Here is a 24,727-nt window from a genome sequence, read left to right on the forward strand (position 1 = left end):
AAGCTTCTGGAGGATTTTCTATATGGATTTTTCTTAGTTTTTCTCTAAGGAAGGACACAAATTAGTATTTAAATGTGGAAATGTTAAAAAAAAAAGTGGGTGGTGGTGGAAATAGGGACAATTATATGCTAATCTCATTTAAATGAAGTTCCTACAGTGTGAACGTGGATATACAGGTTAATTCTGTGAGCTGAAGTAAGGTTATAAAATTAATAAAACGGTGCTGGAGAGATAGCTTAGTGGCTAATAGTATTTGCTGCTCTTGCAAAGCACCTGGACTTGGCTTCCAGAACCCCCATGGTAGCTCGCAACTGCCTATGATTCCAGTTCTAGAGGATCCAGTGTAGTATGAATCTTAAAGGTACTTGTTAATAAAAACAAACCTGAGGCCAGTTATTGGGGTGAATGCTGGAAGATCAGAGAAGCAGAACAAGCCACAGCTATCTCACCTCGCCAGTTCCTCAGCTGGTCTTGTTTCCTCAGACTGAATGTTTCTGAGTCCTCATCCAGAATGAATCTCAACTGAACTGTGTTGCTCCAAAGCCTGAACGCTTAACCAACCAAATGCTTAACTAACTACACGCTTTTCTCCTTTAGTTCCTGGTCCTCATGCCTTATATACCTTTCTCTTTCTGCCCACACTCCCTGGGATTAAAGGTTGGGTTTCTGGGATTAAAGGTGTGGGTCACCAAGTTTAGCTGTTTCTAAAGCGGCCTTGAACTCAGAGATCCGGCTAGCTCTGCCTCCCAAGTGCTGGGATTAAAGGCGTGCGCCACCACCGCCCAACTTCTGTTATGGCTTACTCTTCCCATTTTCTAGCCACCATTTTTGGCTTTGTTCTAGTGGCTGTCTGTTCTCTGACCCCAGATATGTTTATTTCAGGGAACACACAATATTTCAGGGAACACAATACCCACCACAATCCAGTGCCTAATTCTGGTCTCCCCCGCCACCAGGCACACATGTGGTACACATACATACATGCAGGCAAAACATTAATACACATAAAATAAAATACATAAATCTAAAAAAGCAATGCATATGTTTTCTGATCATAACACCAATTATTAGGCTGCATTTTTATATTCTTCATGTTAAAGATTTTAAATATACTGAGAAGTGTGCTACATAGTCTCTCTCCACATATACATGTATAATTTATTTTGTTAACTAGAAGCAGTTCAAACAATGCAGCTCTTTGGTTCCCTCATTTTCTATCCAGTATTTGTGATTTGTTTAAAAAGCAGAAAAAAATGTAAAAACATCTGGAAGTTGTTTCTAAAAAAATATATATTCTTGATGCAACATGAAAAGCTAACACAGTGTTTGGCCTTAGAAGGGCAACAAACTGTTATCAGCAATAAAAAGAGAATTTTCTTGCAATGACGGCTACTTTGAATATACACACATAAGAAACACTTTACAGTCTGAGAGAAGGGCAAGGATCACAGAGAAAGACTTTCTTTTTGCCTTTTAAGGAAATATTTTCAAAAGCATTTCTCAGGCTAAAAAAAAAAACCTTAGCTAAAAATTTAATATGAAATTGCCACACCCAAACCTCAACATTCATTATTTTAAACCACTCAGATCACTAGCGGCATCGCCCCTGCCCCCATCCCCAAATGTGGCAAAAGTGTATATCATTTGTGTCAGATTCTGGAATAACCACTTTGAGCTTACATCAACCTGATTATTTTATTCTTCCCGAATATTAAGACACAAATCTGTTTTCTGGTTGATTTAGGTCCTACTGACTCAAACACTTTGTCTTTTGTTTGTTTGTTTGTTTTGTTTGGTTTTGGTTTTTTTTTTTTTTTTGAGCTGAGGATCAAACCCAGGGCCTTGTGCTTGCTAGGCAAGTGCTCTACCACTGTGCTAAATCCCCAACCCCTGACTCAAACACTTCAGACATTTAAAAGTAGAACCAATATTTATCACTGAAATGTTCAGACCAAAAGAAATATGCTTTTAAAGCCAGCCATGGAGGCACAGGCTTGTAATTCCAGATACTCCAGAGTGAGTTTGAGGCTGGACTGCATAATAAGACTCTGTACCTCCCCCTAAAAAAAAAAAAAAAAAAACAATATACATAGTAAGTACCTGAATATAATTTTAACCCTCATTTAATACGATAATGCCAGATAATATTTCTATTCTAACATTGCTTTATCAATTCAATATTTCATCAAAAGAAATGATAAGTGTCTCAGGATTCTTAGGAAAGGAGATAGATATCAGCTTATACGACAACAAAACATGAATTAACTTTAATGTAGACGGATCAGAGAAAACTCTGTTAACTTTTGTCATCATTTGTCAAACAACAGGCTTAATTCAAGTTGGTTCTAGATATTTTTGGTAGTAGTGTTTGTGTTTGTGTTTGCGTGTGCGTGTGTGTGTGTGTGTGTGTGTGTGTGTGTGTGTGTACACATACCTATGTGTGCATATACACACTTTTTGAAATAAATTATTTAATTTTAAAAAATTTTATGTGTATGAGTGTTTTGTCTGCATATATATCTGGTGCCTGTGGAGGCTAGAAGAGGACTTTTCTAGAACTGGATTTACAGATGATTGGGAGCCACCAATGATTGGGAATTGAACTTGGTCATTTCTCTTAAGTGCTGACCCATCTCTCTAGCCCAATACACACACTTTTACAAGTTCTTTTATTCCAAAAGATTTTTCCATACTAAGTTCATTTCCCTTGACAGTGTTGCTGGTCATGGTAATATATGCCATTAATCCCAGCTCTTAGAAGGCAGAGCAAGTGGTTCTTTGTGAGTTCCAGACCAGCCTGTTCTACATACCACAGTTCATGGTTGTCAAGGCCACATATTGAGATCTGGTCTCAAAGAAACAAAAAAAAAATTAAATGTTATTAATCTCTTGAAATATCCAAAATCTTATAAGGTTACTTGGCAGACAACAATTTGAATATATCCTTGTAGAAAAAAAACTCATGTATAATAATTTATACCGAGTAAAACAACTGGATAGTTGAAATAATGTATGAATTGCATTAAATGTGTTTCAGTTTTATCACAATGCAAAGAATCTGTGTTCATCTCTTTTGTCTCTTTGACAAAAATCTGTTCTGCCTAGTACTGTAATTATTTATTTACTTACTTACTTTCTTTCTCCTATGATGTCATAAATTCCTAAGGCAAAACACCGATTTCAGGAAGAATTATTTAAACAGGGTTAAAAGGGGAATATCAATATCAGGGGAGCAAACAGGTTAAGTTCCTAGACGTACATATGAATACAGTCAATTTCTTGTACTTCACTCTTTGCCTGTCAAACTCAAGAATCAAGAGGCCTGACATTGAACAAGCTCCATTGGTAGCTTCCCTCACAGCTTTTTTACAGATGGTACTTTCTGCCTTTCTGCCCTAAGGCACTGTGCCTGTGGCACTTAATCAAAGCAGCAGGGGAATTCCAAGTGGAGACTCCTGAGATCTGAAAGATGTGATAGGGAATTAGAATCAGATACACTCGGTGCATTTAATTCCTATGGTAGGAGGTGCTACATGAGTTCAGACAATTCTCTCTAATTCAGGAGCCATTAGCCATACTGGGAAGGGTTCGTGTATTTTCCTTTCTCTTTCCACATTCTGCTGGCCAATGTTTTTGGCCACATCTCTGCACATTAGCACAACCTTGGGATAATGAAAAGGGTACATTAACCCAGCAGCTAAAATGAAGGTCTCAGATTTCTGCAGCTAAGTATCTTCATCATGCTTTCCTAAGGGTAATACTGAATAAAAAGCATATGACAATCTAGGTTCCAAATTGTACCTTAAGTTAAATACTTTATAAAATCTGAACAAATTTTCATTTGGTAATTGAGCTGAAATGACTACAGTAGCGGTAAGTTTTAGATCTCGGGCCATACTCCTTTTTGCAAAGGGTAAAGCATAGATTGTAAATTAAGGTAATTAATTTTGTATTGTATTTCTAATAAATCTACTTTTCCGAAAGCATACTTGAGCCAGGAGTCTTGCCATAGACACTTACCAAAAATAGCCTGTCCTCTACATCTCAGGAATGAGCTGCCATGACAATAATGTACAGTCAGAAGTGACTCATTGATTTTTCTTATGGGTGATGCTAACTTAAGGACCAATATTACATAAAAAGGAAGAATAACTTGTTTAATTTAATTATTCACAATGAGTTGTGTGTATTACTAAAATAATCAATCATGAGAATTAGCACATAATAGACTATTATGTCTGAGTAGAAAAAACATAATCATGGTGCTTACAATGGCTATAAACACTACAAAAATGAGAGATTATGCTATCAAATACAAAAGAAAATTCAGTTTACAACGCATCTAGTCACCCAGAAGTACCCAATCTGAATAAGACCTTTCAAAGAAAAATAAGAAGTAAAGCTTGTTTGGAATTTTCAATATCTCAAACAATCTAATCAAAAGCAAACACATTTGTAATGTGCAAACAATCCCTTGCTGGCTTTTCTTTTTATTCCATTTTAGCACAGACACACATATGTACGTGTACACTCTAGTCAGACACACAGAATCAAAGAAAAGAAAACTCTAATCAAAACAGACTCTTCTCCGCCTTTTATATGGTTACTCCATTTCTTGGAAAGGACTAAAGCTCCACTGCTAATTTCTCAGAATTCAGAGCACAACAAAAGCAGCACAGTGAAGACTCAAGCTCCAGGTCTGGCCAGCCACAACCTACAGAATGATTTCCCTGCTCAGAGGAGACTCTATGGACGATGAAATAGAGGAGAAAAAAGGATAGTCATCTTGTAAGTGTGCTGACTGGCCACATCCCTGTCCTCACAAAGCATCAGCCACTTCTGTATTCTAAAATACCATGTTATCATTATGAGTTTATATAAAGAATTAAAGCTGTGCTTTCAAGAGCAATTTATAAGCCACCTTCATTGACTGAAATGATTGCATTCCTCTCTTAATCCTAATTCTCCTACATACAAAAGTATGTTTTTAAGTAGCAAAAAAGAGAAGTCTTTCTATTGTCTAGTTTACAAAAGCTATAAATCCACATAAATACTGTAAGTTATTGGTTTTGAAAATGGTAAATAATAGAGACTACTCTTATCCACTGAGACAAAGGACTATTTCTACTTCAAAGAATAGGCACTGAGAAAGAACTAACTCATGTACTTCACCATCAGCCTGTATTTTATGAATGTTTATCTGTGACTCTCAGTTCTAGATCCTGCTTCTTGTTCACTAGAATCTCTCCTGCTTTTATCTAAAGAGCCTCCCAGGAGAAGGGAAAGGTGGGCTTCTTCAGAGTCCCATATCATATATTTCTATAATTTCAATTAAGCAAACACTTTGACAATGAATCAAAACTTAATCCAGGGTAGATGTTTCATTTAAAAGAAAATACCTGGTAGTTTTTAAAGAAATATTTTAAAAGATTAATGGACTATAAACAAGCTATGTGACTGTCAGCTAAGGTAGCTATCTTTTAAAAAGAGTATTCAGGTATGTGCATGCCCATTTTCCATGCAGCATTATTCACGATAGCCAAAAGGTAGACACTAACAAAAGGGAAGATGAAAAAGTTCTAGAGATCAACAGTGGTGATAGTTACACAATAACGAGATGTATTTAAGATCACAGAAGTGTACATTTAAAAATGATTAAAATGATAAAACATAATTTTATTTATTTATATTTTACCAGAATAAGACAGGGTACAACTGAGTAGCATTCTGAAAAACTGAATCTCTACCTAATCACAGATGAAGATAACAAATAAGTAGATATTCTAATTTTTAACCCATCTGTTAGTGAAGAGTGATTCATTTAACCGCTCTACTAGCTCCCTGGTTACCACCTCCCAGGCCCCTAAGTTTATCTGATTCTATTAGTTCATTTGAGTTACAGACTTTATGATGGAACACCAGAATCCTAAAAGAATCACTACTTGTTATGTTTAGAAATTCTGAATAATTCTTGATGTCTAGACTATGCAACCAAAAATTACAATTTCCTTTCTCCAAGTCGTATTTTTATATAAGCATTTTCTTTTATATAATATATAGTAACAATTCAAATAAATGTTATTCATAACTCTTCACTAGAATTTTTGAAGAATTATTGATCACTGACTCATTAAATTCATAGTAATCTTTTGAGTTCATTATTTTCATGATGAAGCTACAAATAAAATCAGAATAATAACTTGACTTCTGTTTATAAGGTCTTATTTTAATCTAACTTAATCAAAGTTTCCAATAAGGAAACATATGACAGAGAGTTGTGTATATATGTCACAATAAAAAATATGTTCTTTGCAGTCCATGGCCTAAATTTGAATCTGAGTTCCACCACTTACTAGAAGCATGGCTGAGTAAATTATTCTTGAGTTTCCACTTCCTCACTAAAAATGTAGCTATCAATACCTAAGAGTTATTATGAGGAGGTATAAAGCACCTCACAGATGTCTAACTAGCCTGACAACAGCATAGCATGTGGGAAACAAAGGTACTGCTGGAGGCAGGCAAGGATGAGAGAAGGGCTCAGAGGGCCCCAGCACCTTACTGCTGAACCACCTCTGCCCGGGGATGGATGCTAGGGAGGAGGAGTCATTGTCTTCCCTTGTGTATCCACTGGTGAGACCAACAAGCTTCAATACACAGTTCCAAACTCACGGTCATACAGACAACCCAGGTTAAACTCAGTGGGTTATAAACAAAAGAGAGACATGGACTTGGGAAAGGGACCTGTAGGGAGGGTGGGGGTTGACAGTGATGAGAAGGAGATAAAACAAAGTGGGGTAAGGATCGGGATGCATTATATAAGACTGTCAGATAACAAATTCAATTAATCAAAAATTATTGCCTTTAAAAACCCTAATTGGAAATACATTGCTCTAGACACTCACACATTGAAATACAGAGAGAGAGAGAGAGAGAGAGAGAGAGAGAGAGAGAGAGAGAGAGAGAGAGAACGAGGGGGGGTAAGCACACGGGACTGAAAAGCATTATTATATTAAAGCTTTTAAATATGCATTAAAATGAATTAAAACCTTGATTAAATTTCATAAGATTTCTTTTGTTTATATCTTTCAAATGACAAGACTTATAACATGTTAATTAGATTATACTGCACAGAAAAATGGGAAACAAACCAGATGCATGTATGTGCATATAGAAAACACAAAGTAAGTATATATACATGCATTCCTTTTTAATGTGCTATGTACAATTTAAGGAAGCTGTATAGAAATACAAGGAAAGGGTTGAAAAGTAAACAGGATGTTCCCATCCACAGAATACAATGCAACGAGAGTAAAAAGGTACATAAATACAGGCGAATTTTAACTCTGTGAAAAACTCACTCAGTTCACATAATTGTCAAAAAAATTCATAAGCTCAGAAAAGCTGGACATTCTCATCTTCTAGGCAAAAGAATTTCCCTAAACAAAACCAAGTTGTTACCAGTTACTACTGCCACTACCACCAAAGATTTTTAAAGTATGGAATATTTGATAATAGAATTTCTTCCACAATTTTACTTCAAAGCATAAAGAACCTCTATACTATAAATAGTGTGTATAAACCTAAATAAAAAGCAAAATTTATAACACTTGTAAAATTTCATCACAGGCTCATGTTTACAAAGTTGTATTCCTTGGAATCCTAGTGGCACAAGACACTGGAATAGAAGGATAAAGTGGATCTGTAGTCAAAGAAACTGTAGTCTAGAAAATGCTGTATTATATAGTTTTCTAGATTTATAACAATACTTCCACACAAGGGCCTGAAACTTGCTGCAATCAAGGAGAGCTTTCTACATTTATCAACTGGTGCTGGTGTTTCCCAACACAGAACTCTTTCTCAGGAAGTGTCAAGGAGCCAGTATGCCTTTGGGGAAAGTGCAATAAATTATCCATTATATGTAGTCAACAAGCAATTTCATATGTATCTGTTTCCTCAAAAAGTAGTCACTTAAAGAACTTGATTAAGTCTTCAAGTGAATCTTATATCATGTTTAAAATATTTATTTCAAGGGTAGCATTTATACCCTTTAGTGAGCTGGAGTTCTTTTCAGAAGATAGGTAGGTAGGTAGGTAGGTAGGTAGGTAGGTAGGTAGGTAAATAGGTAGACAGATGATAGAAATATAGATAGAAAGATGATAGGTAGATAGAAAGATGATAGAAAGATAGATAGATAAGTAGATAGATAGATAGGCAGACAGACAGATGATTGGTATGATGGATGGATGGATGGATGGATGGATGGATGGATGGATGATAGAAAGATAAGTAGATACATAGAAAGATAAATAAATAGATACATAGATATATAGACTGATGATGGCTGGATATAGAGATATAGGTATTTGACTTCTCTGGAGCTTTGTGCTCTCATCAAGTCCAAGCACCCAGTTTCTCATAGTTGGAAAGAGACAACAATAAATATGTCCCCCCAAGCTATTGAATATTTTTTCTTGCAATTCACTATGGATGGGGAAAACCTTGCAGCTATGAGCAATTACATATCTTCAAACACAATAATATTAAACTTAGTTTTTTATTAATTTGTGTCGTAAGTCTGAATTTACACAATTCTACAACAAGATAATTAACTGTCCCATTAATCCTGAAGTAAAATAATGATTATTTCATTCTAACACCTATATTGAGTATATAGAAAAATATTTGAATTATTACTTTACCTATGGAAGTTATGCAACTTCCCCCAAGTACCACTAGTTAGTTAGCAAGGACCAATTTCATATTGTACTAATACCTTGTGGATTACAATTATGTGTTAAACAGCCACACTAACACATGAACAAAACCAGGAAATACCTTTACTAACAGCTCATTATTTAAAGACATTTTCTTCTTATGAAATAATTTTGAAACACAACTTTGCTAGAAGTTGTGTTTTTAAAAAATTAGATGGCATGTTAGATAGCTTGTTGTGAGTAGAGAAATTAAGAGCAAAGTCTTAGTAAGTGTAATGGGGCGCTCGTTACTTTCTCATTGTGTTAGAGGAAGCAAAATAAACAAGCTACAGTGAACTTGAGGGTGAAGTGTGAATGGGAAGGTTTATGCTGCTGGGCTGTGACATCACTAGAAATCCTAGGATTTCTTTTCAAATTTTAAAGCACATAAAGGTGTAGCAAAATGTAGAAATGAAGGAAAAAACAACTCTTTTTGAAAGGTCTAAAGGGGAACCAGTAAAGGCTGTTAAGATAGAAATAATACTTTTGGTAACTCATGGACATTTAATCATTTGTTTTCAAGTTATACAAAGAAACTGCCCACTGGAAGAAAAAAAAATCATGTTCACAATCTATGGCAAGATATATGTCACCACAGCATTTTATATAATAATACATAGCAATAATACATTATAAGAGAAGTTAACTGAATACCAAGAAGAAAAAAACTAACAAGAAAGGAGAGATGAATGGCAATAATTTAGTAAATGAAAACAAATTAAAGTATTAGATTCAAGTATTGGAAGTTTTTTTTTTTTTATAAGTAGACGAAAATGAAACAAAAATTGGTCTTCACCTGGTAAGTGTGTACTCCCTGAGTCCTGAATGCAAATTCATGGCAGAAAAAGTACCTATGCATCCACGCAATCTTTTGTCTCGACCAATCTTCCATGTTACAAACAGTGGGCTGTAAACATAAAATAGGGGAAATCAGTCAGTTGAACCAGCCAGCGTTTATTGAGTATATACGATATGCTAGGTTAGGTAACTGAGATATAAAAACCAAGAACAAGCCTTCAAAAGGGGCTCAAGGTAAAACTCAGTAACAGTGTTTCATAGATTGTGTTGAGTGTCTTCTATACATTAGGCACCAAAATTAATGTTTTAATGAAGTATTTTTGTTAATCCTAATCAACAATTCTTGCAGACTGAAGATATTAATTTCCTGTTTACAGACCAAACAGTAAAATAAACACTCAAACTTGGTAATGTTGAATACAGAGCTTTAACTCATCACTGAGGTCTGCAGGATTCCCTGTTTAAACCTAGGATCACTGACTGATTTGGAAGTCTGATTTAGAAAACTGGGAATCGGTAATCAACAACTTTAACAAGCACCTTTTCTGAAAATACAGGGGCTATGAAACACTAAAAGGCAGTCACTGGTTTGTAGGAAGCCAGCAAAGAGGCAGACACAGTCACAGCTAACTAACACAAGGCAGACAAAAACAAGCATTATAGGGGGCTGATAATCTTCAGTTTGCCCTAGTAAAAACAGGATGGTTTGGGTAGGTAAAGTGTGGCTGCAAACATTAACTAGCAAATACCCTTAAACAATTAAGTCTGAAAACAATTATGTTGTAATTGTAAATAAGTTTATAGAATCTATACACTTTAGGATGTTCCGCAAAAATATAAATACACCACAGATAAGGTGGTCTGTATTACTATGAATATTCACAATAATGGAAGTATATTTATTTTCTAAAATATCTACATTTATGGTGTTATACCATATTTTATATATTTCTCATTAATCAGTAGTGAGTTAAAGAACATTCTCTCCTTAAAATGTTCTTGGGAAACAAGATAGTCCCTTAAAGCAATTTAATCATCCACCTCAAACATTTAAATTATGGTGAGTTCCGACAGATAGGCATAAGGGCAGGCTGGGTCCCAAACCAATCCCATAGACAAACCAGGATGCACTCTGAAAAGTTCCCTTCTTCCACGAAATCAATAGTCAGTAGCACTGAAAAACAGGACTGCAGTATTGAGGCAAAGATGACACTGAGGCACCAGATAACCTACACAAAAGGTACTAAAGTAAAAACAAAAAGTACACCCCAACTTTTCTGCTTTTTTAGCTTTTATGTGCTAAATATAAATAACTTGAGATTATAATTATCCATTTGAAAATTTTCCTCTAAATGCCCTTGAGTAGTAGTTCATAAGAAGACAAAAATTAGATGGGAATTACACTATCGTGATCTCTTTTCATTAGTCAGAGAAACACTAATATCAAAAGATTTCTGCATCCTTTAGAATAAATTTCATCTCTTTGTTTTTCCACCTTAGTGTAGTCCACATCTTCGACAATTCCTTTGGACATCAAGATCATCAATCCTTTCTAATCACACTGACTAGCCAATATCCCTACATAACGCAGGTCCTCTGACAGCTTTGACAGCTTCAGAGTGAAGTGAGTCACCCTGTAATCTATATAAAGCCATGTATCCAAAGTACCTTGATGACTTTTCAGTAACAGACCAACATTGTATATTCTTATCTCCAGTGAATTAAGAAACTTAAAAAGTGGGAATGAATTCATTTCTTACCAAAACACTTGAAATGAAAGTCATTTAAAAGTGCTATACTTTCAATCATTCACCCCACTAGAATACATACATATGTCATTCTTACGATAATGTAACATCTTTTCTAGTAAATATTCAAAATATATAGGATAAATAGAACTACACATACTGATCACTATACTGAATGATCAAATATGTTGGAAGGGATTCAACCACACAGTAGGAGAAATTACATGTCATTTTTTATAATGCTATGCTCATTCTTTGGGGAATTGTTCATATATGGCTAAGGGTGCTACAGGATCGCATTTCTGCAAGGCAGCCTGGGAAGCAAAGGTACTTCATAATAACCCAGGGCATGGGGATATAAAAAATTGCATAGGGAATGGGTCATCTGCTAACAGCCTTTAGAACTTGCTGTGGTCTCTCAGATTTACTGAATATGTGTTAAGTGTCCTCATAACAGGTAAAATAGATGATGCAAAATTATTTATGTTATTCCCTATTCTTTCCCTACCCTAACCAATATCCACTTTGGGAGTTAAGACTGCAGTAAAGCAGCTGTCAAGCATGGGAGGGCATGCCAACCCTACTAAGACAGATGTCTGAAGATGTAAGAAGTTGGACTTTTAGTAAACTGTATAAAGTTTTTCCATAAATGTCTGGGTCTCACATTTGTCATTTACAAACGCACATCCAATATCTTTTTAAAAAAAAAAAGTATTCACAGACTTAAAAATAAAGTGTCTAAAAGCATCATTTAATAGGGAAAAAAGAATCTAGGCAGTTGAGTAAACTGACACACAACAAACCTCTGAGGCCAAAAGATAGCATCATATGCATAATAATGACTCTGCACAGGGGAATGGCTGCAGGAACATTCAATGCATATTAAAAATAGTAACAACATATTTTCACTCCAAACAGAGGAAAGGAATAGGTGATTTCATTCTTAAATATGGTATTAAAACATGTATGAGTCCGCCAAAGTACATAAGCTAAGCCATCAGCATAAGCAGAATCAGATCAAAGGGAAAACGGGGGCTTGGAGCTCGCTGAGAGGAGCTAGTCAATGACAAGGGAAAAAGGAAAATAGTTCACAGTAAGGCAAAGATTGAATGTTTTTGGAAAACGCTTTTGCCATATGGTTTAAGGCCACCTACATACATTGAAAAAAATACTACAAACTACAAGAAGGATCAAAATGAGTTGAAATATTAATGGAAACATTTATCTGAAGGTAACCAGATGTAGGTTTTAAAGGAATTATCCTACTTCTGAACATTTTGTACCAGTATGTTCTGAGAAACAGTTGGAGAAAAGTAAACCCCATTTCCCCAAGCCTGTACATAGAAACAGGAAACAATCACCTAATCTAGGTGAATCCTCTCTGCCAACTGGCAGCCAATACTGTCAGATCAAAAGTGGCGGCTCTCTGAAATGTAGCTGTTATGGAACAATAATGGTACACAGAGCAATATAAATCTGCACAGGATTCTTCCCGTTTCATGCCACTTCTAATGCCCTCTTCTGAGACAGTCTATTGATTTAAGCCACAACACATTAGAAAGGTGTTTGTAGGACTGGAATACAATTACAGGAGACAATGAAAAAGATGTATTTACTTAACAATGGTGTCGCGCAAAGCCTTTCTTTCTGCAACAGCATAAAATGGGAAGTCTAAAGCCACAGTCTGTGGTGAGCTTTTACTTCTCTTGTTTAGAATGAGGCTTACTGGTAACAACATTAACACGATAATATAAACCATACCTATTTACTACAGGCATTCCACAAGATTATTTATTTCACAGAGAGATAAAAGGAATAAGAGAGAAGCCTCATATCTTGGTTTGTTTCTTACACCACCAAATAATGACTGTCAAGTGTTTTTGGTCTCATCAACTACTTAGCTCAAAAATCCAATTATGCTCATTATACCATGCAACTAAACTCCAGGATCTAGGAAGCTTAAGTAAAAACAAGAACGATGGCACCTTCTTTCCACCACCAAGCTAAGACATTTCTCTTCATATTTCAATGAAAAGAGGTTGTGTGTTTCCTTTGCAAGCCATATAAATTACAGTTTTCATGAACACAAAACATGCCCAATAGCATTACATTCTGCATTAGTCAGCACTGGCTGCTATAGTAATTCTCCTAGCTGGACAGCTTAAAGAAACTTTACTTAGAGCTTTAGGAGCTCCAAATCTCATGATGCAGATTATAATGGACTTTAGTTCTTAGAACCCTTGTCAGGCATATAGAAAGCTACTTTGCCCTCACATGTCAGTCATTTCTGTGAGCCTGGCAGGGCAGCATCTCCAGGGTAGGAAGTACAGCTGTCATATAAATTACCATGTAGGAAAATTCTATGGATACTACACAGTTAACCATATAGCTAGATGAGCAGAAGGGCCAGTCTCCTATTCTAAGGAGTGAAAAGATTAGCTGAAAAGATGACAGGATGCAGTACAAATGGCAGACCATCTAGAACAGAGCTACTCAACCTTCCTGATGCTGTGACCCTTTAATACAGTTCCTCATGTTGTGCTGACCCCCAACCATACAATTATTTTCACTGCTACTTCATAACTATAAATTTGCTAGTTATGAATCATAATATAAACATCCGTGTTTTCCAATGGTCTTTAGGTGATCCCTGTGAAAAGGTCGTTTGACCCCCACAGGACACAGCCACTGAATGAGAACCACTGATCTAGAAAGACCAGCACCAATTTACAAGTTCTTATACTGTTCCTATTAGAAACCCACAGCAAAGCCTACTATTTCATCCTCAATGGCTTACCAACACAAGGACAACTTACCAACACCCTTTCTCCCTCCCCATCCCTTCTCATTTCATGTTCTCCTGTTATCTAGGCAGCCTTCATGAAATCCAGGTCTTTTATCTATTCTCTATGAAAATTTCCCCTTACACTTGTTTAATGATTATTCAGCTAGGGATGGGATCTGATCATTTAATCATGCAATTTATGTTATGGAATGAATAATGCTTAGGTTCCAGATAATCTGAAGCTCAGAGCAGTTGAAAATGAGAGAAAATAGGCTAAACTGGAAGACAGGGGACAGAAGTAAAGTTCAAACGCATTCAACACTTTTTTTGTTCACACCATTGTTTTCTTATAGATGAAAATATATTAAACACCAAAACAAACAAAAAACATCCTAACTTTATACTACATCCCTCCCTTCAACCTCTGTATGTAGCCTGTACCTCATGGTACTTGGGAAACCAAAGCAATAAGGCTAGATAGCATGTATAGTAGAGAAGATAATAAATACGTAAAATTGAGAATCAAGAATTACCTTATTCTAATACTTTTTTGGTTTGGTATTCACAGAAATGAAATAATAACAGCATTATATGCTTTCCTCCATGTTTATATTTCTAATTTAGTTGGTGAATGCCAGATGAAGGAGAGGCAAGATGATGAAAATTCTGAATTCTCTTTATAATCAAGTCTAATCACACTGACATACAGTCACCCCAATCAAATGCATGCTGTAGGAGATTACCATGATTCTACCAATTTTTGAACTGAAGGAACTATTTCTTCCCCTTAGCAAGACTAAATCAACCATTTTCAGCAAACTTCTTTAAAAATTCAGTTTCAGGTCAACAGGGTCTTATTTTTTTTATTACAGTCCAATTTAGATAAAAATGATTACCTAGACTGGAAAAAATAACATATCTGTACATATTTTCTTTCCCTAATTTATACTGCAGAGGGCATTGAATTTAATCCATGGTAACATTCTGAAAATGGACAAGGTAAGGCTTCTTTCCTGACAAGAAAAACACACCACAAATTTTTGTTACTTGCGTATTAACTCACTAATTTTAGGTGACAATTTACTACAGATTTCAAAAATGAAATAATTTCCATTTGAATTTCCTACTCTGAAAATCATTTTTCTCAAAGAGCTTTAAATCTTGCAACTCAGCTTTTGCTATGAAAAGGGTTATTTTTAATATGAAACAGACTGAGCAAAAAGAGACTTTATTATTGACATCTGAAGATTCCTTGGCATGAACAAAATTAAGAAAATCAGGTCCACAAGTTTTAGGATGAATATTAATGAATATAATTGATGGAAATAGTCTCCTCTTATTTTCTTTATCACTAAGGATTTTGATGGGACTGAGTACGTAGCACAATCAGGAAACAGAAACAACTAAGGACTTGGAATTTGCACTTATATTTTATCTCCTCAGTTAATGATCTATACCTTATCATCTTGCCCTTGCTGTGGAGCCCACTCAGGAGAAATGGAGTAGATAGAAAATAAATATGCTGATTAATTTAAACACTAATGTAAAATGAGCTGGAAAATCATTTTAGCTTCTTCATCCTAGATTTTATCTTGTTTCTCATCCCATGGAGATCTGATGGAATGTGTCAGCTTAATAAGTAAGACCCACAATAAAACTGATGCATTTGTTTTTCACATGCTTTCTGGATTTAGCAAGGTTAACTATGGATTTTAAGGTCCTTCCTTGGATTGCATGCTCTCATGGAAGAAAAGGACTGGAAAGACATAGCTTTAGAGCAGAAACTCAGCAAGACCGTCTCATTTCAGAGGAAAGAAAAGCAGATTCCAGGGACAAAGCAGACAAATGGCACTATAGTTGTCCTCTCCTTCTTTCACCTTTCAGAGAACAAGTTGAAACGCCCCAAAGCCTCTATCATGAAATATATAAGATGTTGAATGTGTGTGTGTGTATGTGTGTGTGTGTGTGTGTGTGTGTGTGTGTGTGTGTGTGTGTAAGCATGCATGTATGTATATGTATGTGTGTGTGTCTGTGTGTCTGTGTGGTGTTGGGGACTGAACCCAAGGGGTATGTGTGCATTTGTGGGGGCGGGTATTGAGGACTGAACCAAAGATAGGTGTGTATGTGTGTATGTACTGGGGATTGAACCAAAGCCCTCATACAAGTTAGGTAAGCACTCTACCACTGAGCTATACTTGCTGGGCCTGCAGTGTTTCTATAGGTAGAATAGATATCTTTCTTCTAAACTGCCTCTTAAACATCACTTTTACCAAAATATAATTTGCATACAAAAAATTACCAGGATCAAATGTAACATTCAACAACCTGTGGCAAATGTACACATACATGTAAATTGCATCACAGTCAAGGTCTGGAACTCTTACTATTATCCCAAAGAATTCCCTCATGCCCTTTAGTAATAGTTTCCTTCCTTGCAATCCTAGACCTTGGCAAACACCATTCTACTATCTATCACTGTAGTTTTGCCTTTCCTAGAAGTCCACACAAACCCATCTGTGGTGATATTGTATCCTCCAATATATTGTGCACCCTAATAAACTTATCTGGGATCAGAGAACAGAACAGCCACTAGGTAGACATAGAGGTCAGAAAATTGTGGTACACACACCTTTAATCCTATCACTTGGGAGGCATAGATCCATAGGATCTCTGTGAGTTCAAGGCCACAGTGGAAAACAGCCAGGCCTGGTAGCACACACCTTTAATCCTAGCACTTGAGATCCCATGTTTGCTTGGGAAAGACACATGCCTTTAATCCCAGGAAGGGATGGACCAGGAACTTTATAGTCTTTTAAGCTTTTAGGCTTTTAGTATCAGTTCTGCTAACATCCATTCCAATGAGGACTCAGAGGCTTCCAGTTTGAGGGAACAGGATCAGCTGAGGTTAGCTGTGATTTGTTCTGCTTCTCTGATCTTTCAGGATTCACCCCAATATCTGGCCCTGGTTTTTTTTTTTATTAATAAGACCATTTAGCAATTTGTGTTACATCCATCATTCTATCTATCATCCATTGTGTCAGTACTCTTTCACCTAACACGCTGCTCTGAATAGCTAAACATCTTGGGTGCTCATTATTATTACTTAGAATGCCATTGAATGAATACATCAAAAAATGTATCCAGTAAACTGCTGATAGATATGTAGGTTGCCTCTAGTTTGGTGATCAATATGTAGGTTACTTCCAGTTTGGTGATGTACCAGTATGCAGGTGGCTTCCAGTTTGGGACTGTTACAAATAAGGACACTGAGATTATTTCTCTTCAAGTTTTTAAACAGCTTTAGTTGTGTGTGCGTGTGTGTGTGTGTGTGTGTGTGTGTGTGTGTGTGTGTGTACATATATGCCTCTTTTTTTAAATAGGCTTTTTACTTGGCACTATGCTGTGCAGACTTATGGTTGAATTTGAGATCCTGCAGGCTAAGACTCCCAATTAGCTGGGATATAGGCACATAGCTCCTAGTCCAACAAAAATAAACACATTTAATATACACAATTTAATGAGTTTGTATAGTTGCAAACAACTATGATACCATCATCACAAATCAAGGTAATAGACATATTCATCAGCTCCCCCAAATCGCATCCTTTTAGCTTTTTTTTGTAGTAGGGAGACTTAACATGATCTCATAAATTTTGATATATATTAACTATAAGACTACATTGCATAGATCTTTAGAGCTTATCTCAACTGTAACTATAACTTAACACACACTGAACAACCCTCCAGCCCTGTCGTAAGCTTCCAGTAAGCACTATTACAGACTTCTCACATAAGCATCACCATGCGGTGTTTAGAATCGTGGTGTTTGTCCTCTGTGGCTGCTTTATTTCACTTAGCATAATGGTCTCCAGATTAATCCACATTGTTGTAAACACCAGGATTTCTCCCATTTTGAAAACTGTCTAACATTTCCTTTATTTGTTTGATTGTTAGGAGTTATTTCCATACCTTGGCTATTGTGAATAATGAGACAAGGCATACTAGACTCAGGATAAGCCCTGTTTTCAATTCTACAGAATATGTACTCAAACGTGGGACTGTTGGAACACTGTGGCAGTTTTGAATTAAAAATTGTCAGCAATTCCTACACTGTTTTCTATGGCTGCTGCACATCTCACCAACAGGTTCCAACATAATCTGCCTTGTGGCATGAATTAGGAAGTGTTCTATTGTCCTCTAGATTCTGAGTTTGGTTTATTTGTTCTTTAAACATTTGATAGGATTTACCATTAAATATATCAGTGGCTAGAGTTACAATTGTGGGATGATTCGTAACTGTAAAGTTAATGTCTTTGACAGATGTCAAACTCTTCAGATTTTCTAGTTTTTTTCTGAGTCCATTTTGATCAATTGTACCTTTCAATGAATCTTTTCATTTATCTACGCTGTAGAAATCCCTGGCATAATATTCAGAATATTCTCTTATTCTTTTAATGGCTCTAAGAGCTGTAGTAGGATATATTATATTGTCTCCAATATTGGGTATTTATGTTAATGTGTCTTTTCTCCCTTTTAATCTTTGTAAGTCTAGCTATAAGCTCGGCAATTTGTTGACTTTAGGTTCTCCTTTTAAAGTTGTTTCTATCCAAGCACTGTGGTACCTGCATCTCATAAATTTGCCTATGTTGTATTTTCATTATTATTTATCTAAGATAATAATGACTTAAGACTTTGGCTCAATATCTTTTTAGATGTATATTAAAAGCCAGGCATGGCAGCTAATGACCATAATCCCAACACTTGAGAGGCTAAGGCTGGAGGATCATCATAGGTTCAAGGCCAGCTTTGGCTACATAGTAAATTCTAGAGTGGCCTGGATTACACTGTGAGACTATCACAAAACAACAATAATAACAATAAACAAATACACTGTATAATAGTGGGAACTTAAATTGGGAAACTAAAGATATGTTTATTACTTCTAATTTCATTTTGGTCAAAGAACACACATTATGAATTCCTTGTTAAATGTACTAAAAGTTTATTTTATGGTTCACAGTGAATGTAACAGGAATTGGAGGAAAAAATATATTCTGGTATGTTGTGTCCAATGCTTTATAAATGTCAATTAGATTCAGTTAATTGTTATCTGCCTTCCATTGACTCAATGAAGTTTTATTCATTAGTTCTTGTTCTACCAAGCACCAAGCTAAGACAGTTAAAATATCTAGTTCTGATGATAGTTCTGTGTATTTATCTTATCAGAATATGCTTATTTTCTGTGTATTTTGAGGTTCTGTTAGGGGCCTATTTCTGGTCATTGACTTCTTTATAAAATGGCCAGCCTTATTCCTGGTAATACCACTCTAACTGAAGACTACTACATCTTGTATTAATTAATATGGGCATTCTGGCTTCCTCGTGATAACTGTTCACATGATCTTTTTCCTTATTCTTGCTTTTAATCCATATTTATTCTTAGAGTTAGTTCTTATCTATACAGTATATTATTAGGTCTGGCATTTTGCAATCTTTAGTAGCAGTAGTTGCATTACTTATATTTAACTATTGGTATGTTTACATTTAAGTGTACCGCACCTATATTTGTGTGTGCGTGTGTATATTTTATATGCACATATATGTGAGAAGTGTGGGTGCCTACATGTCTGGTGGCTAGTGGTTGAAACTATGTGTCACCAAATCGGAGCTCACCATTTTGGTTAGACTGACTGGCCAGCCAGCCCCAGGACCTACCTTCTATCTAAAGAATGCCATTACTATTTTTCCCTCATTTCTTGTTCTCCTTCATTTTGAAGATCCTTTCATTACCTATGGATTTTACAGTCAGAAGTACTATTTGTTTTTTGTTTCCTCACTTTAAGGGATGTCAGTGTATCATCCTCAGTCAATGGTTTTGATGAGAAGTAAATGGCCCTCCCTGCACTTAATATGTTTTTGTTTTTCTCCAGCAGCATTTAAAATGCAATCACTGGTTTTCTCAAGTTGATTATAATTGCTCTACTCTTGTTTTGCTGTAGTTTCTCTGTTTCTGGTTGCTAAATTTCTCAGATCTATGACGAGAAGTCTCCAAAACTTCAACATATTTAGAAATGTTATAGTCATTACTTCACTATTTTCTGCTTATTCTTCTCTTTCATTGACTCCAGTTACATGGCATATAAATCTGCTTGATATTGCCTCACCCTCTGAATCTTCTCTCGAACTGGGCTATTCCCATTATGTCTGAGATTGGATAATTTCCACTCATCTATTGAAATTCAATCCTTTCTCCCCCTGTAATGTCTCATTTGCTATGTATCTCATCTAGTAAATTTTCATTTCATGTGGTACACCTTTCACCTTCAGAAGTTCCTTTTGCTTCACTACAGTCTTTAATTTCTTTGTTTTGTTTATGCTTTTCTTTTAATCCTTTGTTTATTTTCAGAGTTGCCCTAAAAACTTCTGTTAATTGTCTTACCGCCATCTCTGGCTCTATTCTTACTTTCTCCTAGTTACAGCTCATATTTCACTGAATCTTGGAAGATCTAATAATCTGGGGCGGAGTACTAGGTCTTTTAAATATTACACTGCTGAGTATCTGGATTTTGTCCTATTCCCTTGGGGAGTATTCAAGTTTTACACACAGTTAAATTATGTTAGAGTCATTTGTTAAGGTGTGGTTTTGTTTTGTTCATTTGGGAATCACAGTAGCCTTGCTCTAGGGTTAATTTAAGTCTGCTAATATTGTAAGAGCACTCTTGGGTCTCTATTGTATGCACATGATATTAGATATAACTCCTGGTATAGGAGCTCAGAAGTCCTTTATGGCACATGCTCAGATTTACATCGATGCAGAATTTTGGAGTTATTTCTGTGAGTGGCCCCCACCTCTAATAATCTCTTCCACCAATTCTGCTATCTACTCCTCCCTGTCTCTTACTTTCAGCAAGATCACAGGCTCATAGATCTTAAAAACTGCCGTTTTGTAGACAAAAAGGATGACTGAAACACTCATTTCATTCATTCGCTCTCTTTCTTTTAGAGATTGCAGCCTGTGTGGAATGTCTGAACACAATTTTTTTCATAGACTTTGTCTGGTTTCCAGTTGTTATAGGAGATAAGACTTGAAAAATAACCAGTCATGTACCAGTTACTCCTTCATGAACAGAACTGGAAGCTGGGCGGTGGTCGTGCACGCCTTTAATCCCAGCAGAGCCAGGCAGATCTCTGTGAGTTCGAGGCCAGCCTGGGCTACAGAGTGAGATCCAGGACAGGCACCAAAGCTACACAGAGAAACCCTGTCTCGAAAAACCAAAGAAAAAAAGGGAGGGAGGAGTCTCAAAGCCTTTGAACCCTGAGTCACTTTAAGGATCAAAACTTGCCCCACGTAATAGAAGATCACTACCAGCAGGAAAATGGGTCAGGAAGCAGAAGGGAAAAGGGACAGATCACTTCAGCTTTGACAGGTGGTGAAAAATACTAAGTGACTCAACCAATTTCAGGGGCAATGCACTGCTTCGACCTAAAGGTTAGAGATGTCACTGTTACAAATTTCACTTTGAAAACTCTAATGTCCAAAGTAATGAAAGAAAGAAAGAAAAAAAGCCAAAGCACTCAGGTAGAAATTGAACTTGATAAAAGTGTCAGTTAACAGTCACACTGATATTCCCTTCTCTGCCAAAAATAGATCACTTTTTATTCTCCTTTCATGAGTTAAAAAACAAAAACAATCTGAACAATCACATTGACAAGACCTGACATACTTGAAGATGTTCTCAGTAATCATGAACAATGTCTGATGTATATGTCTCTCTTATTCCTATTTTAAATGGCTATTTTAGACTATTTTAACAGTCTTACATCACAGCTACTTACCTCATTGTATCCAGAGACAACACTAAATGTATCAATTTTACTAGTACAAATCTTTCAATACCAATATCATATCTATAAAGGAACAGTTACCTAAGGACAGGAACTCCATATGGGGGGACCAGATATGCAAAGCCCTTTATCATAAAAAAACCAGAATGAGATAATATCATTAAATTATTATATCCAAAAAAATTCATTTAAGAAGTACGCTACTAACACATCAGGCAACATTATGATACTTCAATATTCATAGAATAACATGAACTATTTTCTAATTTGGGAGACAAAGAACAAAGTAAATTTCTACAGAAAATTAGGACAGCAATAAAAAAGTCAATGCAGACATGTAAGAAGAAAGCAAAATCCATGAATGACAATGGCTGAGAAGTCCAGGCAGTAAGACAGGATACCTGTGTATGTATAAAGCAGCTTTTTTGCTTCACCCTTCTCTCTAACGGTCCTATATAACTGTCGACTTCAAAGCCTGCATCTTCGTAAACAAATCAAATAGAATCCCAACAAAGGGGTCAAGTCCCCTGGGAAGATAACAGAGAACAAAAACGAAAAAAGTAGCTCTACCAACAACCTCTAAGACAACAGCTTCCTGCGTGTGTTTAAATGCTTGGGTTTAAAAAGGCTCCAATTGAACTGCTAGGTACATGGTAAAATAGAGATTAGTATATGGTCTAGGAATGAAAGCAACCTACTTTGATTAATCACAGCAATAACAGAAGAAAGCACAATTTGTCAGTCCTGGTGGCATAGGCCTATCACCTCAACTATTCAAAAGGCTAAAGCAGAAGGATTGCAAGTTCAAGGCCTGCCTGGGCTCCAGTGAGTTCAAGAGCAGCCTGGGTAACTTACTGAAAACCTTTCTTAAACTAGAAGGTAACAAGAGAGAGCTGGGAATGCAATTCTGTGGAGAGTGCTGACAACCAGTATCGAGGAGGCAGGAGGCAGGCAAGAAAGAAGGGAAGAGTAAGACCATGAAAGAGCCTCTTCTTCAAGGGAAGGCAACAAAGCAATGGCCAAATTAACTAGCTATGAAGAGCTAATTATTCAGAACAAATAAACTGTTCGAATTACATGAAATTCAATTGTTTTCTGTGGGAACACATTTGTAATGTTCTAATGGAAGAGTACAATTTCCAAATGATTGTTTTACTTAAAATAGTTCTTGTAGTAGACTACAAAACTGTGTAAGATATAAAAATGTCTAGCTCAATGACTGATTCAATGAAAGGTAGCTTTCTTTACACCACCAATATGTCTGGGGAGAAGAGATTACTTTAGAGAAATTAATATCGTAGCATTTTAAAAGAAACAAATATAGTTCTTTAGGAATATACTGACATCTGACCTTCACTTTTTCCACTAAAGTAGGACTTTAATGTATAGGGTGAATAATAGATTAGAATAGCTGGTATTGTATGGGGGAGGGGGTGGTACTATATACTGAATCCAAGGCCTTGCATGTGCTGGGGAGCACTTGTTTGGCTGAAAAATCGTCTTCCAATGTGGAACTGAATTGTTATTCTTTAAGGAGACTACCTAGAAACTGGAACTAACAAAGATAAAGTCATATAAAAAAATCAAACATTAGAATATTAAAAACTCACTACAAAGAAAAAATGTTCTAAAGATAAAATCTAGAAAAAAATTTTAGCATAGTAATAGAAATTGATTGGACAGTAATAAAAATTGTCTCACTGAGGGTAAGGCCAGAACACTTATAGAACATGTTTATTCACTATGAATTTAATCCATTCTGGGTATAGAAAACTAGATAGACAAAATAATAAATCTTCTAACACAAAGAACAAGAAAATTTATAATGGAAATACTGTCTACAGAAGCAGGTTGGAGGTATGGGTCAGTGTGGTAAAGTGTCTGCTGAGCACATGTGAGACCCTGGGTTTCATTCCCAGCACTGGTTTTATATAGCTTGATTTTTTTCAGTTGAATTGTATAAATAAGTTCCTGCATTGTTAATGTTCTTTAAAAATATTTTAAAGTCTCCATGATATTTCATTACACAAGTTTTCCAAACCTTAACTAATCATTTCCCTCTTGTTAAACTGTTGAGCAAAGCATCTGTGCATTATGGTTTATCAGGATTTCAGATTTATTTTCTCAGTACAGATTACAAAAGGAACGGAATTACCAGATCAAAGTTTGAAAATATTTTACCATTCTATGCATTTTATCAAATGCCTTTATCGGTGCTTTCCAGAAAGACACCAGCACTAAAGAGACAGGCTTTAATGAGTTAAAATTTCAAGTATATTTATTTATGACCAGCATTTACGGTACAGCTGAATCGATGGCAGCTGTGTTAAATGTTTTTCTCATTGTTAAAGGGGCTGTCTTAATTAATGGTCAAACCACAGCTATAGTTTAAAAATTAAATTCAAGTACTCCATGGTAAAAAAAAAAAAAATGGCTTCTTTCCAACTTGTGGGCTCCTTCTTCAAAACCTGTATCAAAAAGAATTTATTTGCTAGGCGGTGGTGGGGCACGCCTTTAATCCCAGCACTCAGGAGGCGGTGGATCTCTGTGAATTTGAGGCCAGCCTGGGCTACAGAGTGAGTTCCAGGACAGGCTCCAAAGCTACACAGAGAAACCCTGTCTCGAAAAACCAAAAAAAAAAAAAAAAAGTGAAGAAGAATTCATTCTATGATCCTAACGCCACAAAACTAAAAGCATCCAAGTAGAATGCTTTTTATAGGATCTTTTTTTTTTTCTCTTTTTCTATTTTGTCTTTTCAAGACAAGGTTCCTCTGTGTAGCCTGGCTGTCCTAGAACAT

At 35.9% G+C, this 24,727-nt stretch overlaps 2 protein-coding genes across 2 annotated transcripts in view; one reads left to right on the top strand and one right to left on the bottom strand.

Moving 5' to 3' along the window:
• The window catches only part of Tmem164 (transmembrane protein 164), a 278,095-nt gene that overhangs the window by 227,341 nt on the left and 26,027 nt on the right, over positions 1 to 24,727 (top strand). The window lies entirely within an intron of this gene.
• Positions 1 to 24,727, bottom strand: part of Ammecr1 (AMMECR nuclear protein 1) — a 108,251-nt gene that overhangs the window by 44,803 nt on the left and 38,721 nt on the right. The window contains exon 2 of the mRNA XM_036174083.1: positions 9,550 to 9,660. Coding sequence (XP_036029976.1) covers positions 9,550 to 9,660 — 111 coding nt within the window. The remainder of the gene's footprint in view (positions 1 to 9,549; positions 9,661 to 24,727) is intronic.

Source organism: Onychomys torridus, chromosome X, assembly GCF_903995425.1.
Source record: "Onychomys torridus chromosome X, mOncTor1.1, whole genome shotgun sequence".
NCBI lineage: Eukaryota > Metazoa > Chordata > Mammalia > Rodentia > Cricetidae > Onychomys > Onychomys torridus.